Source organism: Xiphophorus maculatus, chromosome 4 (genome assembly GCF_002775205.1).
Source record: "Xiphophorus maculatus strain JP 163 A chromosome 4, X_maculatus-5.0-male, whole genome shotgun sequence".
Taxonomy (NCBI): Eukaryota; Metazoa; Chordata; class Actinopteri; order Cyprinodontiformes; family Poeciliidae; genus Xiphophorus; species Xiphophorus maculatus.
Window position 1 is genome coordinate 12,548,343 of NC_036446.1, and position 12,319 is coordinate 12,560,661.

The window sequence follows — 12,319 nt, forward strand, 5'->3', positions numbered from 1 at the left end:
TCCCAACCAAACTAGGGAAAAAGTGTTAGAAAATGCATGGATGGATAAATACTCTGTCTAATTCGATTTATATTTGGGTCATTTTGTCTTGGTTCCCCTGGTAAAAGAGTTCAGAATAATCAGCATCTCATTGTGTTCATCTTTACTTCATCTGCATGTGACACATATATAAAGTTTTTGCCAGTGAGGAGAAAAAAAATGAATAAATAAATTACTTCTGGTGTTCCTCTTCATGTGATTTAAAACTGGTCACATTTTTAGACTCAGTTCAGGGAAAATATCAAGTGAACAAACTGAACCATGAATGTAAAGACGATCAGCCAGGAAATGTTTCTTCTTCATGCATTTATTGATTTATTTTGCCTTTCTGAGGCAGAGAAAGCTCCATTAGGGAGGTCAAGATCAGGTGAGAAAAATACAACAAAACAATTCATTTATTCTAATTCTACAAACATGTGCATCAAAAAGATGAAGATACAATTATAAAATTATATGTGAGAGGAAATTTGATGAGAATTTTATTTCATGATAGTTTATGTTTAAATAAGCCCAACTGTAAATTTTATCCACCCCAGATATTCACAGACATCCATGACTGCAGCTGGTTTGCGACATGTGTAGTAGTCTGGTCCACCAAAAGAAATCACACCATAAATCATGCCGTTGTACACCACTGCTCCACCATCATCGCCCTGTAGAAAAATTTTATTGATATATTTATGTATGTTGTAAAACAGAAAAGTCTTCTAATCGCTGTAAAGAGATATTGAAGAAACAAACTTACATAGCAGACATCCTTGTTTGGTGTTTCAACATAGAATAAATGGCCAAATGTCGGCGTGACGACAGAAACCCGAATAACTCTCATGTCGACACACTGAAGATGTGCAGGAATAGGAGAATTGGGGGGCACTGTAGAGAAATATGAGAATCATTAACATGTTCTTCACTCGACCGTCTCTGTAGAGACAGAAACAAAGATTTTATTCTCATAACTTCAATATTTCTCTCACAGTGCTGATTATTGGGGCCAGTGGTTGTTGCTCCCTCTCCTGCCAGCTGAACAACATCACCTCTAAAACACAATAAGAATAAAATGTAAATATACAAGATAACAATATAGAAAATTAATTGTTATGAAGAACAATGAAAGAACAGAAAAGAAATCCATGAAGGACTTCATCCACTGACACAGGAGTGTCCACCTCCAGTCCTCAGTGTGTCCTGTGTCCTTTACATGTGTCTCTGGTCCAACACACCTGAGCTAAACAGGTTCTGGTTCTGCTGGTGGCCTGATTACCTGACTCAGGTGTGCTGAAGCAGAGGCAGCAGGACTGGAGGAGGGAGTCGAGGATGTGGCTGTTGCTGATAAGAGAACATTCGCTCCAACGTCTGGCGAGTAATAAATTGAATTTAAAGGTGGTTTTGGCATAAACTGGATTGTGAGTGGATCAAGATGGCTAGTTGTAGTGGGGGGCTTTCAGAAGATGAAAATGTAGACATAGGATGATCTATGGTAGAAAATAGAAGAGAGGAAGGGGGAACGATAAGGTTAAAAGGGGACTAAATGCTGGTAAAAGAATCTCTTGAGGATGAGGAAGAAGAGTTGAGATAAGCAAGAAAATAATGATGGAAGATTTTAATGTTTTATTAAAATTTAAGGCTGGACAAGATATGATTGGAGTAAGTCCTATCAGTTTGTCAAATGGATTATAGAAAGTTATTGGAGATGTAGAACTAGCTAACGTCTTAAGGAATGTGGAGGTGAACATCCTTATGGTGAGTGTGGAAATAATCCTGTTAAATGTAACTGTGGAGGAAGTCATACTGCAGAATATGCAAGATACATGATAAGAAAAAAGGCAGCTGAAATTCAAAAACTTAAAACTGATAAAAGAATTGCTTATGCTGGAGGAGTGGAAGAAGTAAAAAAAATAATAATGATCCAAAAACTAATGATAAAATCAAGAGTGGCAGACAATCAATGTAATATTACATTAGAAAAATGTATTCCTTTTCTTGCATATATCATAAATTGCTCAGAACAAGCAAGAACTAAACTAAAAAAATAAAAATCATAGTAAAGGCAGCTACAATGTTTTTTAATGTCAAAGATTTATCTTGGGGGGGGGAAAAACCATGATGAACTTGGACATGGGGAAAAATCATCTGAAGCTGACGCTTCTCAAATCGTCACATAATTCTAATATTACAATGGAAAGCTCACAGTCTAATAGCAAATGGCCAGAAATTTAAAGGCTGCATTAATAATCTATATACAAAACCAGATATAATATGCATTCAAGAAACATGAAACACAAATATTAGAGCAAAAATAGGAGGGCAAATAAGTTCAAAATATCAAGTAGAGAATGGTACTCCCCAAGGTAATATAAGTTCTATGCTATTGATTATAATGATTAATGATATTTTTAGTAGTATAAATGTTTTGGTGTCTCATTATTTGCAGATGATGGTATTATTTGGAAGAGGAGAAAAATACAGAATTTGTAAATAGGAAACTACAAGAAGCATTAAATAGTGTAGAAGCTTGGGCCTTAGGATGGGGATTTAGATTCTCAACATCCAAGTCTAAATTTGTTGTTTTTACAAATAGAAAATTAAATATTAATGTAAATCTCAAATTATATGGGGATGTTATAGAAGGATCAAATTAAATGTTTGGGTATCTGGTTTGATAAAAAAAAAAAAGTTACATGGAAAATACATGTAGGTAAAATAGTTGAAAAAAGTTGTTTGTTTTTTTTAAATGAATATAATGAGATGTTTGAAAGCAAAGAATGAGGGGAAGATGGGAATGCATTAAAGACCATTTATATTGGACTAATTAGATCAATTTATGATTATGGATGTATTTTATACAATTCAGCTTCAAGTAGTTCATTAAAAAAAACAGAAGAGAATATCAGGCATTAAGACTTTGTTGTGCAGCGATGAAAACTACTCCAGATTCAGCTCTACAGGTTGAGATGGGTGAGATGCCACTGGAGCTCAGGAGAGAACAACTAGCCATAATTTACTGGACAAATATTAAAGGACATAATGAAGTTCATCCTTCATATGTTACACTGCAACCTTGTCAAGAAAAAGAAACAAATTAATAGTTTTGGCTGGTTAATCATAAATAATTAACAATTATAATAATTATGATAATAATAATTAACCGTTGGAATAGTTAACTTTCTAATTAGTCCTGTGGTTGTTATTCCATCATGGATCTTTGGACAGGTTGAAGTTGATTTAAACTTATTGAACAAAGGGAGACAGTTAGAAAAGAAAGAGGTGGAAAGTTATATAGAAAGAGAATATTCAGAGTATATACAAATATATACAGATGCTTCTAAAATGTTAAATGATAGATATATAATTTGTAATTCTAGATTTAAATATTATGAGAAATAAAAGAATAACAGATAAATTGACAGTGTATACAGGTGAATTAATGGCTATTTTAATGGCTTTAGAATGGATTGAGGAAACAAGACAGAGAGGTTTTAATTTGTTCAGATTCAAGTAGTGCATTAATAAGTATTCAAGAGTTAAATTCAGAATCAAGGCAAGATATTATATTGGATATAATTCTCTCAATTTTTAGAATTAAAAATTATGGTTCTCATGTTAGACTAGTTTGGATTCCTGCCCACATTGGTGTGGTAGGAAATGAGTTGGCCGATAGTTTTGCTAAGAGTGCAGCAAAGAAGAATATTGTTGATTTAAATATTAAAATAAGTAAAAATTAGGTAAAGAATATTATTAAAATGTATATCAAGAAGAAATGGCAAGAGCACTGGGATAGAGGAGGCAATAGGTTTTATTATAGTATCCAAAAAAAGTTGGGGAATTAAGGAAATGTAATAGAATTAAAAAAAGAAGAAGCTGTTATATCTAGAATCAGATGTGGATATACAGAATTAAAATAATTAATACACATAATACCAGTTGTTGTAATTATTGTGGAAAATTAGAAACAGTACAACATATTTTTTTAGAATGTAATAAATATGTTCAGGAAATAGATAAGTTACTTAGAGATTTAAGAAGGAATAAAAATGAATTTGATATTAGGGAATTGTTTCAGAAATCATCTGGGGATGTAGTTTTTAGCAGCATTTTAGTTTTCTAAGACGAATGGGCATTATGGGGAGATTATAATTAACGATTAGGTTAAACATCTGATCCATACTCCAGTATGAAAGGTGCGGTAATGCACTTATAAGTTGTTTGCCAAACACCATAAAAAAAGGAAAGAAGAAGGAAGACTGGAGGAGTGGAGACAGAAAACCTGAATTCATGGTGTTGATCAGTGAAACACTTACACTTGAAGACGACGCCTGCAGTCTGGTAGCTGAGCAAGTGGGACATCTCTTACTGGTGTCTCAAGCTTCAGCAACATGACGTTATGCTGCTGGCCGAAACGCGTATAAATCTTAGGAGCTTGTAGGATTACCTGTCTCTGCTGCCAAGCAGTCCGTGGATGAACTTTTAAAGTTGCCGCAATAGTCCTGAAGAAAAGGTTAGATTATAATGAACAGACAGAAAACCTGATCATCTGCAGATAAAACTGTCTTCATGTTTCTTTCCTACCATCCTCGCTCAGCCTTCCAGCAGTGACCTGCAGTCAGGATCCACTGAGGACGGATCAGAGATCCTCCACAGCGGTTCATATGAGTACCATTGCTGCTCTCCAGCCGAACATGATAAAGACGCTCCGTGTCATAACACTTTTGACCTCCAATGATTCTCTTCTGCAGAGAAACATCTGAGTTCACTGAAACACCTGAAGAAGAAAAAGGAGGACTTTACTCAGAAATCAGGTGCAAACATGGCTGCTGGAACAGAAAAAGGATAAACAGTTAAAGATTAAAAAGCATCACAGTTTATATGCAAAGAAGTTTCAGCCTGAAACAGAATCAGAGGGAAGTTTGAGAGTCACAGAGAGCAGCAGCCTCAATGGAACCAGTGGAAGTGTCCTGCTCTCTCCCATCTTTACTGATAACTTTGCCTGAGCTATTTTTAAAGTGACAGTTTTTATAGTTATATTCACATTTTCAACATCATAACTGGATTACTACAAACCTAAGGACTGGGGGATTTTCTTACTTTTATTTTTACCTTACTTTTCTTCATCTCCAAGTTGAACCAGGACAAAATGCCTCCAGCCGACCCCAAGGACATTAGCAGTATTATACAACGACTTCAGTCTATAGAAGTGAAGATCAAACAGCTGGAGGTGAACTTTGAAATCAAAGCTAACTGTGGAAATCAGACAACTCTTCCTCAAATCAACGGAGAGGTCGTACGCCTCGCATCAAGCAGCCCACCCTGGAACGCTCTGGGTGCCAAGCCGAAGCAAAAGTCTCACACCGCAGATCCGATGAGGCGACTAACAGGGAGAACCCCTCACCTGGACAAATCAGCGTGGCCGGCTCTGAGCCGAAACCCACCTTCAATCCTTAACACCTGTTCCACCAAAGAAAAACAAACAAGCAGCTGCAACCAAAACGGTTCCACCGACCCCGCTCCCAAGAACAAAGCGACCAGCCCAAGCCTCAAAACATTCTGATTCTGTGGGAATCCCACTGAAAAACAGATTTTCTGCACTCCAGCCTGAGCCTCTGAGTGAAACCTCGCTTCCAAACATCAACAATGAGGCAAGACCAACACATCCACCCCCCAAAGCCCCAATGGACAAAGCCGCTACCAGGAAAACGAAAGGTATGCCAAAAGTGCTTATTGTTGGAGATGAGGCAGTAAATGGAATCAGTCATGTTTGCAATCCCAAGAAAACGAGAGTGATTTCTTTTCCTGGTGACACTGGTGACACTGTATCTGACACACTGAAGATGTGCTGGTGACACTGTATCTGATTTAACTTGTAAAGTTCTTTCGCTAACCGCTGATCAGCCAGATATTGAGTCTTTAGTTGTGCATGTTGGAGCCAACGATCTGGCAAAGCAGAAATCTGAGATTCTGAAAAAGGACTTTAATATTCTTCTGAACACTATGGGAAAGTTAAAAATGAAGTCATTTCTCAGTGGTCCAATTCCATCACCTCAATGGGGAGACAAAAAACACTCCAGGCTGGATATGATAAACAAATGGCTGATTAAAACCTGCTCTGCCAGCTCAGTGACCTTTATCGATAACCTCTGGATCTATTGGCAGCGCTTTCACCTTTTTGGAAGAGGTGGACGCAATCTTAATAAACATGGGATAAAGCTGCTCACTGCAAATATTTCTCATCTTATCAACAAGGACAACAACGTGATCATCGCTTCAGAAGAACAGGCTCAAGGATGTCTGACTAGGATGAAACCCTCTGCATATCAGGAACAACCAGTTTCAAAACAAGCTGATACAACATCGACTGAAGACGGAGCGACTGGTTCCCTTCCTCCTTCTCCCCTCCTTCTCTGCTCACCCACTCATTCACAGGATTCATAAGATACACATGAAGAAATGTCTTCTGGACCGGAGTTTCTTAAATTTACAGATGGAATTAATCAACAGGTTGTACTTGGGACGTCTCTCCTTAGCGCTCACATAGCAGATCTCACTTCATTTAAGCCACCTGCCTCTGACTTCCCAGAGGATCCATCACTCTGCGTTTCTGAGGTCTGAGGCCGGGGTCCAGATTTTATCTTTACACCCTTCTTACTCCAGAATGTGTCTGGCCCCCCGGCACTGCAAAACAGGACATTACCTGTCCGGATCACTACAAGAAAATTTACAAGAAACAGAAACATAAAATACAGCTGTTTTAATTCAAACATCAGACTGATCCCCTGCCTAAAGGAACCTCAGACTGAAGAACTCTTGGCCTCCAAGTCACTTAAACTAGCTCTTTTAAATACCAGATCTCTCTGTGCTAAAGCTCTATTAATTAATGATTTCATCACTGACCATAATATCGATGTTATGTTTCTGACAGAAACATGGTTGAATGATAATAATGAACCGATCATACTAATTGAATCTGCGCCTCCTAACTACAATTTCTTCAGTGAGAATAGAAAACATAAAAACGGAGGAGGCGTGGCTTCAATATTTAAGAATACCATAAATTGTAGTAAAATCTCTTTGGGTCACTCCACCTCTTTTGAATATCTTGGAATTGAGGTTAAAGGCCACAAACAAACTTTGACAGTAACTCTATACAAAACTCCAACTTTTGTGGAAAATTTCTTCACTGACTTCAATGAGCTTCTATCTCTCATATGTATTGATTATGATTGTTTAATAATTGTCGGTGATTTCAACATTCATGTTGACAACCCCCAAGACAGAGGGGCAAAAAAGCTCGCTAATATTTTAGAGACTTTTGGTCTAACACAACATGTCAAACAAGCAGCACACACTCAAGGTGTCGGGTTCTGGGGGTCTTGGTCCTTTTTCCTTTTTGTTTTTCTTTTCCCCTCTTCCTGGTGTGGGTCTGTAGCATCACTGTTGCCCACTAGATGGAGCCAGAGGCTGTCTACCTGGGAGGCGCGCCCATGGGTTTTAAGCACCTTGCAGTCATCATCTCATCATCCTCTGGAGGTTAAAGAAGCTGACTGCCAGCACTTCGATGCCGCAGTTTACCTGCTTGGTAAACTGAGCCCCTCGGAGCTAGTCCTCTGAGCTTTTTCCCTCTAAGTAACTCTTTGTTGTCCTCTGTGCTCTTCAGGAATTGTTTACTCCTCGAGACGATTTGGATTCTCCAGAGTGGTTTCCATCCTGGCTTTTTGGTTAAAGCCCTCCTCGTGACACCGTGGACTGTACCCACTGGTTGCCCGAGTCTCGTTTTCACCTCTCCCGTCAGATCTCAAGATTCTCAGTTTTCATCGGCTGGCAGTCGGACCTCACCTCCACCTCCGTCAAGTAAGCACTTACCTGCCCGCCCTCCACCGCAGCCTCCTTGTCTAGGATCCCCGCTTGTTTACAGAAGCCGGATCCGTTGACTTCAGTCTGGAACCCACAGACAACCTTCTTGATTGTGATCATTCTTTCCAAAGTAAGAACCGATCTAGTCCTATCGCAACTCCCGTTTCCCATTAGACTCGAACTCACCATCTCCTCCTGTTCTGCAGTTTTCCGCTGTCTTCCAGACTCCACCCCAGGATCCCCACCATATCACATTACTTTGTTTTCTTCAATAAAAAATCTTTAACTGATTTCCGTTCTCTGTGGTGTTCTGCATGTGGGCAAAAAGCTTAAACGCCAACATGACACAAGGACACACACTGGACCTGATTATCAGTAAGGGTGTGAATATTTCCAATGAACTACATAAATGGAGGACAGCAACACCATTGGTCGAGGCTTCCCAATACACACCGGTAGAGCTGGGACTCTGCCCAAACAAAACAAATACAGGAAAAATGACCCAATTTCAACTACTTAATTATAAAACCCTACAGGAAATTATAAGTCAAATAAGCTCCAGTTCCTGCTGTCTGGATGTTTTACCCACACATTTCTTTAAGAAAGTCCTGCGTGTTATTGCTGCTGATCTGATCCAAATAGTAAACTCATTGCTCTCATCAGGCATTTTCCCCCAGGCTTTGAAAACAGCAGTAATCAAACCACTTATAAAAAAGAACAATCTGGACAAATCACTAATGCAGAATTACAGGCCGATCTCCAACCTCCCATTCATCAGCAAAATTATTGAAAAAGATGTGTGTAAACAATTAACTAGCTTCCTAACTATAACCAACCTCTTTGACTCCTTCCAGTCTGGTTTTCGTGCTCACCACAGCACAGAGACCGCCCTCGTAAAAGTGTTCAATGACATCCATATAAATACGGACTGTGGCAGAACCACAGTGCTGGTTCTGTTGGACCTCAGTGCAGCTTTTGACAATATTGACTATGACATATTACTGAATCGACTGGAGAGTTGGGTCGGACTCTCCGGTCCAGTGCTTAACTGGTTTGAATCCTACATAAAGAACAGGGATTTCTTTGTTTCAATTAAAAACTTTTCATCAAAGAGGTCAAAGGTCACATGTGGGGTACCCCAAGGTTCAATCCTAGGACCCCTTTTATTTAATATTTATATGCTCCCACTAGCTCAGGTTATAACAGGAAATAATATTAGCTACCATAACTATGCAGATGACACACAGCTCTACATTACGATGTCACCAGGTGACTCAGAGCCCATCCAATCACTGAACAGATGCTTAGAACAGATAAATGTGTGGATGTGCCAAAACTTTCTCCAGCTGAACAGAAACAAAACTGAAGTTATTATTTTTGGACCTAAAGAGGAACGATCTAGAGTCAATGCACAGCTTCAGTTATTACAACTGAAAACCAGCGATCAGGCCCGAAACCTGGGAGTAGTGATGGACTCTGACCTGAACCTCCAGAGCCACATAAAGACAGTTACAAAGTCGGCCTTCTATCACCTGAAGAACATTTCCAGGATTAAAGGACTAATGTCTCAGTCAGATCTAGAGAAACTCATCCATGTGTTTATCTTTAGTCGCATTGATTATTGCAACAGCGTCTTCACAGGTCTGTCCAACAAATCAATCAAACAGCTGCAGCTAATCCAAAACGCTGCTGCTCGCGTTCTCACTAAAACCAGGAAGATAGAGCACATAACACCAGTTTTAAAGTCCCTACTCTGGCTCCCTGTAGCTCAAAGAATAGACTTTAAAATACTGTTGTTAGTTTATAAGTCACTGAACGGCTTAGCACCACAATACATTAAAGATCTGCTGTTGTTGTATCAACCTTCCAGACCTCTCAGGTCTTCCGGTTCTGGTCTGCTCTGCATCCCCAGAACCAGAACCAAACGAGGAGAAGCAGCTTTCAGCATCTATGCACCACAAATTTGGAACAAACTTCCAGAAAACTGTAAAACAGCTGAAACACTGAGTTCTTTTAAATCTCAACTGAAAACCCACCTGTTTAGAATTGTATTTGAAATGTAATCAATTACAAATGTATTGATGTAACTTGACTTAATGCTGTGTTTTGATTATTGATTCTATGTTGTTTCTGTGTTTGTAATGATGTAAAGCACTTTGAAATGCCTTGCTGCTGAAATGTGCTATACAAATAAAATTTGATTAATTGATTGATTGAAGTGTCTCCAGTGTGTCTGGTGTTTCCGACTCACCCAGCCCCAGCAGCAGCAGAACCTTCAGCAGAGCCATTGCTGGTCCAGCTTCCTGTGAATGTCTGCAGTCCTGCAGCAGCTTTTAAACTCTGTTCACAACTTCCTGTTGGAAAGAAAGCCACCAATCACAGAACAGACAACCATCTGCGCTATCATCTGCATACAGAGAAACCTTAACATCTCATCGTTCTAAAGAAACTTGAACAGAGTTTTTGTTGCATTGACATATTATTTCACTATCAAAACATTTCCCCCTCTACTGGCTGAATAATCAATGAAACCAAACGTTTTCATCAATATTAAGTAATTGACTCAAAACAAGCAGCTCCTATATTTTGCCTCAAACTTACTTGTAAATTAGTTTTGCTTTATCTCAAGTGAACTGAGAGATTTGAACTAGAAAATAGACTAAAATTGATTGGTAAATTTTGGGTTTTTGCAGTGCACAAGCTTGCAGTGAGTTTTGCTCAAGGGAAAACTTGATTATAACTCTAAAAAATAAAACTGATTTTCTGAAGAAAGGGCAACTTCTCCTTGTTTTCAGTTTTTGTTTTTAAGAAAAAAACTGTTTGGTTTCCAATCTACAAGAATTCACATCTGCCTTTGCTCCTGAAACTAGAATCATTTTGTTTACTGATGAGCTGTGAAAATGACCCTGTACGATCAGATTGTTTTATTTTGAAAAAGAACAATATTACAGTGTTGGGTGGTAAAGAGCTTTTGCATTTGTTGTAAATGCAAAATTACAACAAAAATTTAAACTCACAGAAATTCCCCCAATGAAATGAAAACAATTCAGAATTTTAAAACACATTTAAGAGAAACTTGTGGTAAAATTTTAACCAATGTGATTCTTTTTATTAAAGACACAGACCTCAAACATCATTCATGATTCTTTGCTTTCACTGTTTTTCTTGATTGATTTGATACATTTGTGAACACAAGAGGCTGAACAGCAGCACTTAATGTCAAAGTGACACATTTTGTTAGCAAAAGGCTCAAACTGTGCCACAACATTTAAAATATTAAACAAAGCAAATATTACTCTCAGTTAGCGTTGAAATAAACATGACATGTTCCAATCAATCATTACACAATAAACGACAAAATACAAAACTTGATCTTCAGTGAAGTCCAGAGGTTTTCAAAGTGTGGGAGATCTAGTCTACATGCTAGTGTTCGTACTAGCCTCTGTGCAAGTCTCCATGCTAGCCATTAATCCATTTTCAAGAGGGCTGCTGGTGCCTATCTCAAGCGAGATATTTTGGGAGAGAGATGGGGTCACCCTGGACAGGTCACCAGTCCATCGCAGGGCAATACAGAGACAGACAGGACAAACAACCATGCACACAAACTCACACTCACACCAAAGGAGAATTTAGAGTGACCAGTTAACCTAACAGTCATGTTTTGTGGCTGTGGGACGAAGTCAGTGTACCTAGAGAGAACCCATGCAAGCAAAGGGAGAAAATGCAAACTCCATGCAGAAAGACCCCGGGAATCAAATCCAGGACCTTCTTGCTGCAAGGTAACAGCGCTACCAACGGCGCCACTGTGCAGCCCAATCCTAGCCATTATGCTAGTCTCCCTCCTAGTCTCCTTGCTAGTGTCTGTGCTAGCCTCCATGATAATCTCCATGCTAGTCACAAACTTCTGCACCACTGAGGCTCCAAATATATTTCATGACTGAGAAACACCAGAAACACCACCCTGTTAGTATCTCAGTGCATCCATTATACTGTATATATAACCCATTTCATGGGCAGTGGACAGCTGTCCAAAAGCCATTTTCTTTTGTTTATATGGGTTTTTATTTTGCTAATGCACAGGGACCACTAACGTGGTCACTAGTGCATCATACAATACACTGCCAACTACTGGCCATCCACTGCAAGTGCAAGAAAATTTTGTTAAATAAAATATGGCCGACAGATAAAAAAGCATGCTCACCAACTCAGGAATATCCAGTCCCTCATTCTACTGTAGAAACTCTTCAGGTAAAAATATATATTGTGACATGAAGCAACCCCTAAAGACTAGAGCTACAGATGTAGTTTCCAAATGGAAACTATATAATAGATATACAATAAGCACCAATTCCAGCAAATATTTTGGCTATAATAACATTTTTATATTTTAGTTCTTAACTTGAAGAGAAAAAGTCCATTGTTGCCATTTTATTTT

General features: G+C 38.7%; 1 protein-coding gene across 1 annotated transcript; it reads right to left on the minus strand.

Annotated features, from left to right (window-relative positions):
* Nucleotides 1–357: 357 nt before the first annotated feature.
* On the minus strand, nucleotides 358–10,172 carry LOC102225075 (putative trypsin-6). Its single transcript, XM_023332361.1, has 6 exons — nucleotides 10,136–10,172; nucleotides 4,606–4,798; nucleotides 4,338–4,523; nucleotides 1,014–1,075; nucleotides 785–912; nucleotides 358–692 (listed from the first exon to the last, which is right to left on the minus strand). Exons 1-6 carry the CDS (start codon nucleotides 10,170–10,172, stop codon nucleotides 540–542), a joined length of 759 nt encoding a protein of 252 aa, XP_023188129.1. The 3' UTR covers nucleotides 358–539.
* Nucleotides 10,173–12,319: the final 2,147 nt, after the last annotated feature.

Coding starts and splice junctions, on each gene's coding strand:
- LOC102225075 (XM_023332361.1), bottom strand. CDS start 10,172: ATGGCTCTGCTGAAGGTTCTGCTGCTGCTGGGGCTGG. Junction 1,076..4,337: donor TGCAGGCGTCGTCTTCAAGT/GTAAGTGTTTCA, acceptor ATTGTGTTTTAG/AGGTGATGTTGTTCAGCTGG. Junction 693..784: donor CAAACAAGGATGTCTGCTAT/GTAAGTTTGTTT, acceptor ATTTTTCTACAG/GGCGATGATGGTGGAGCAGT.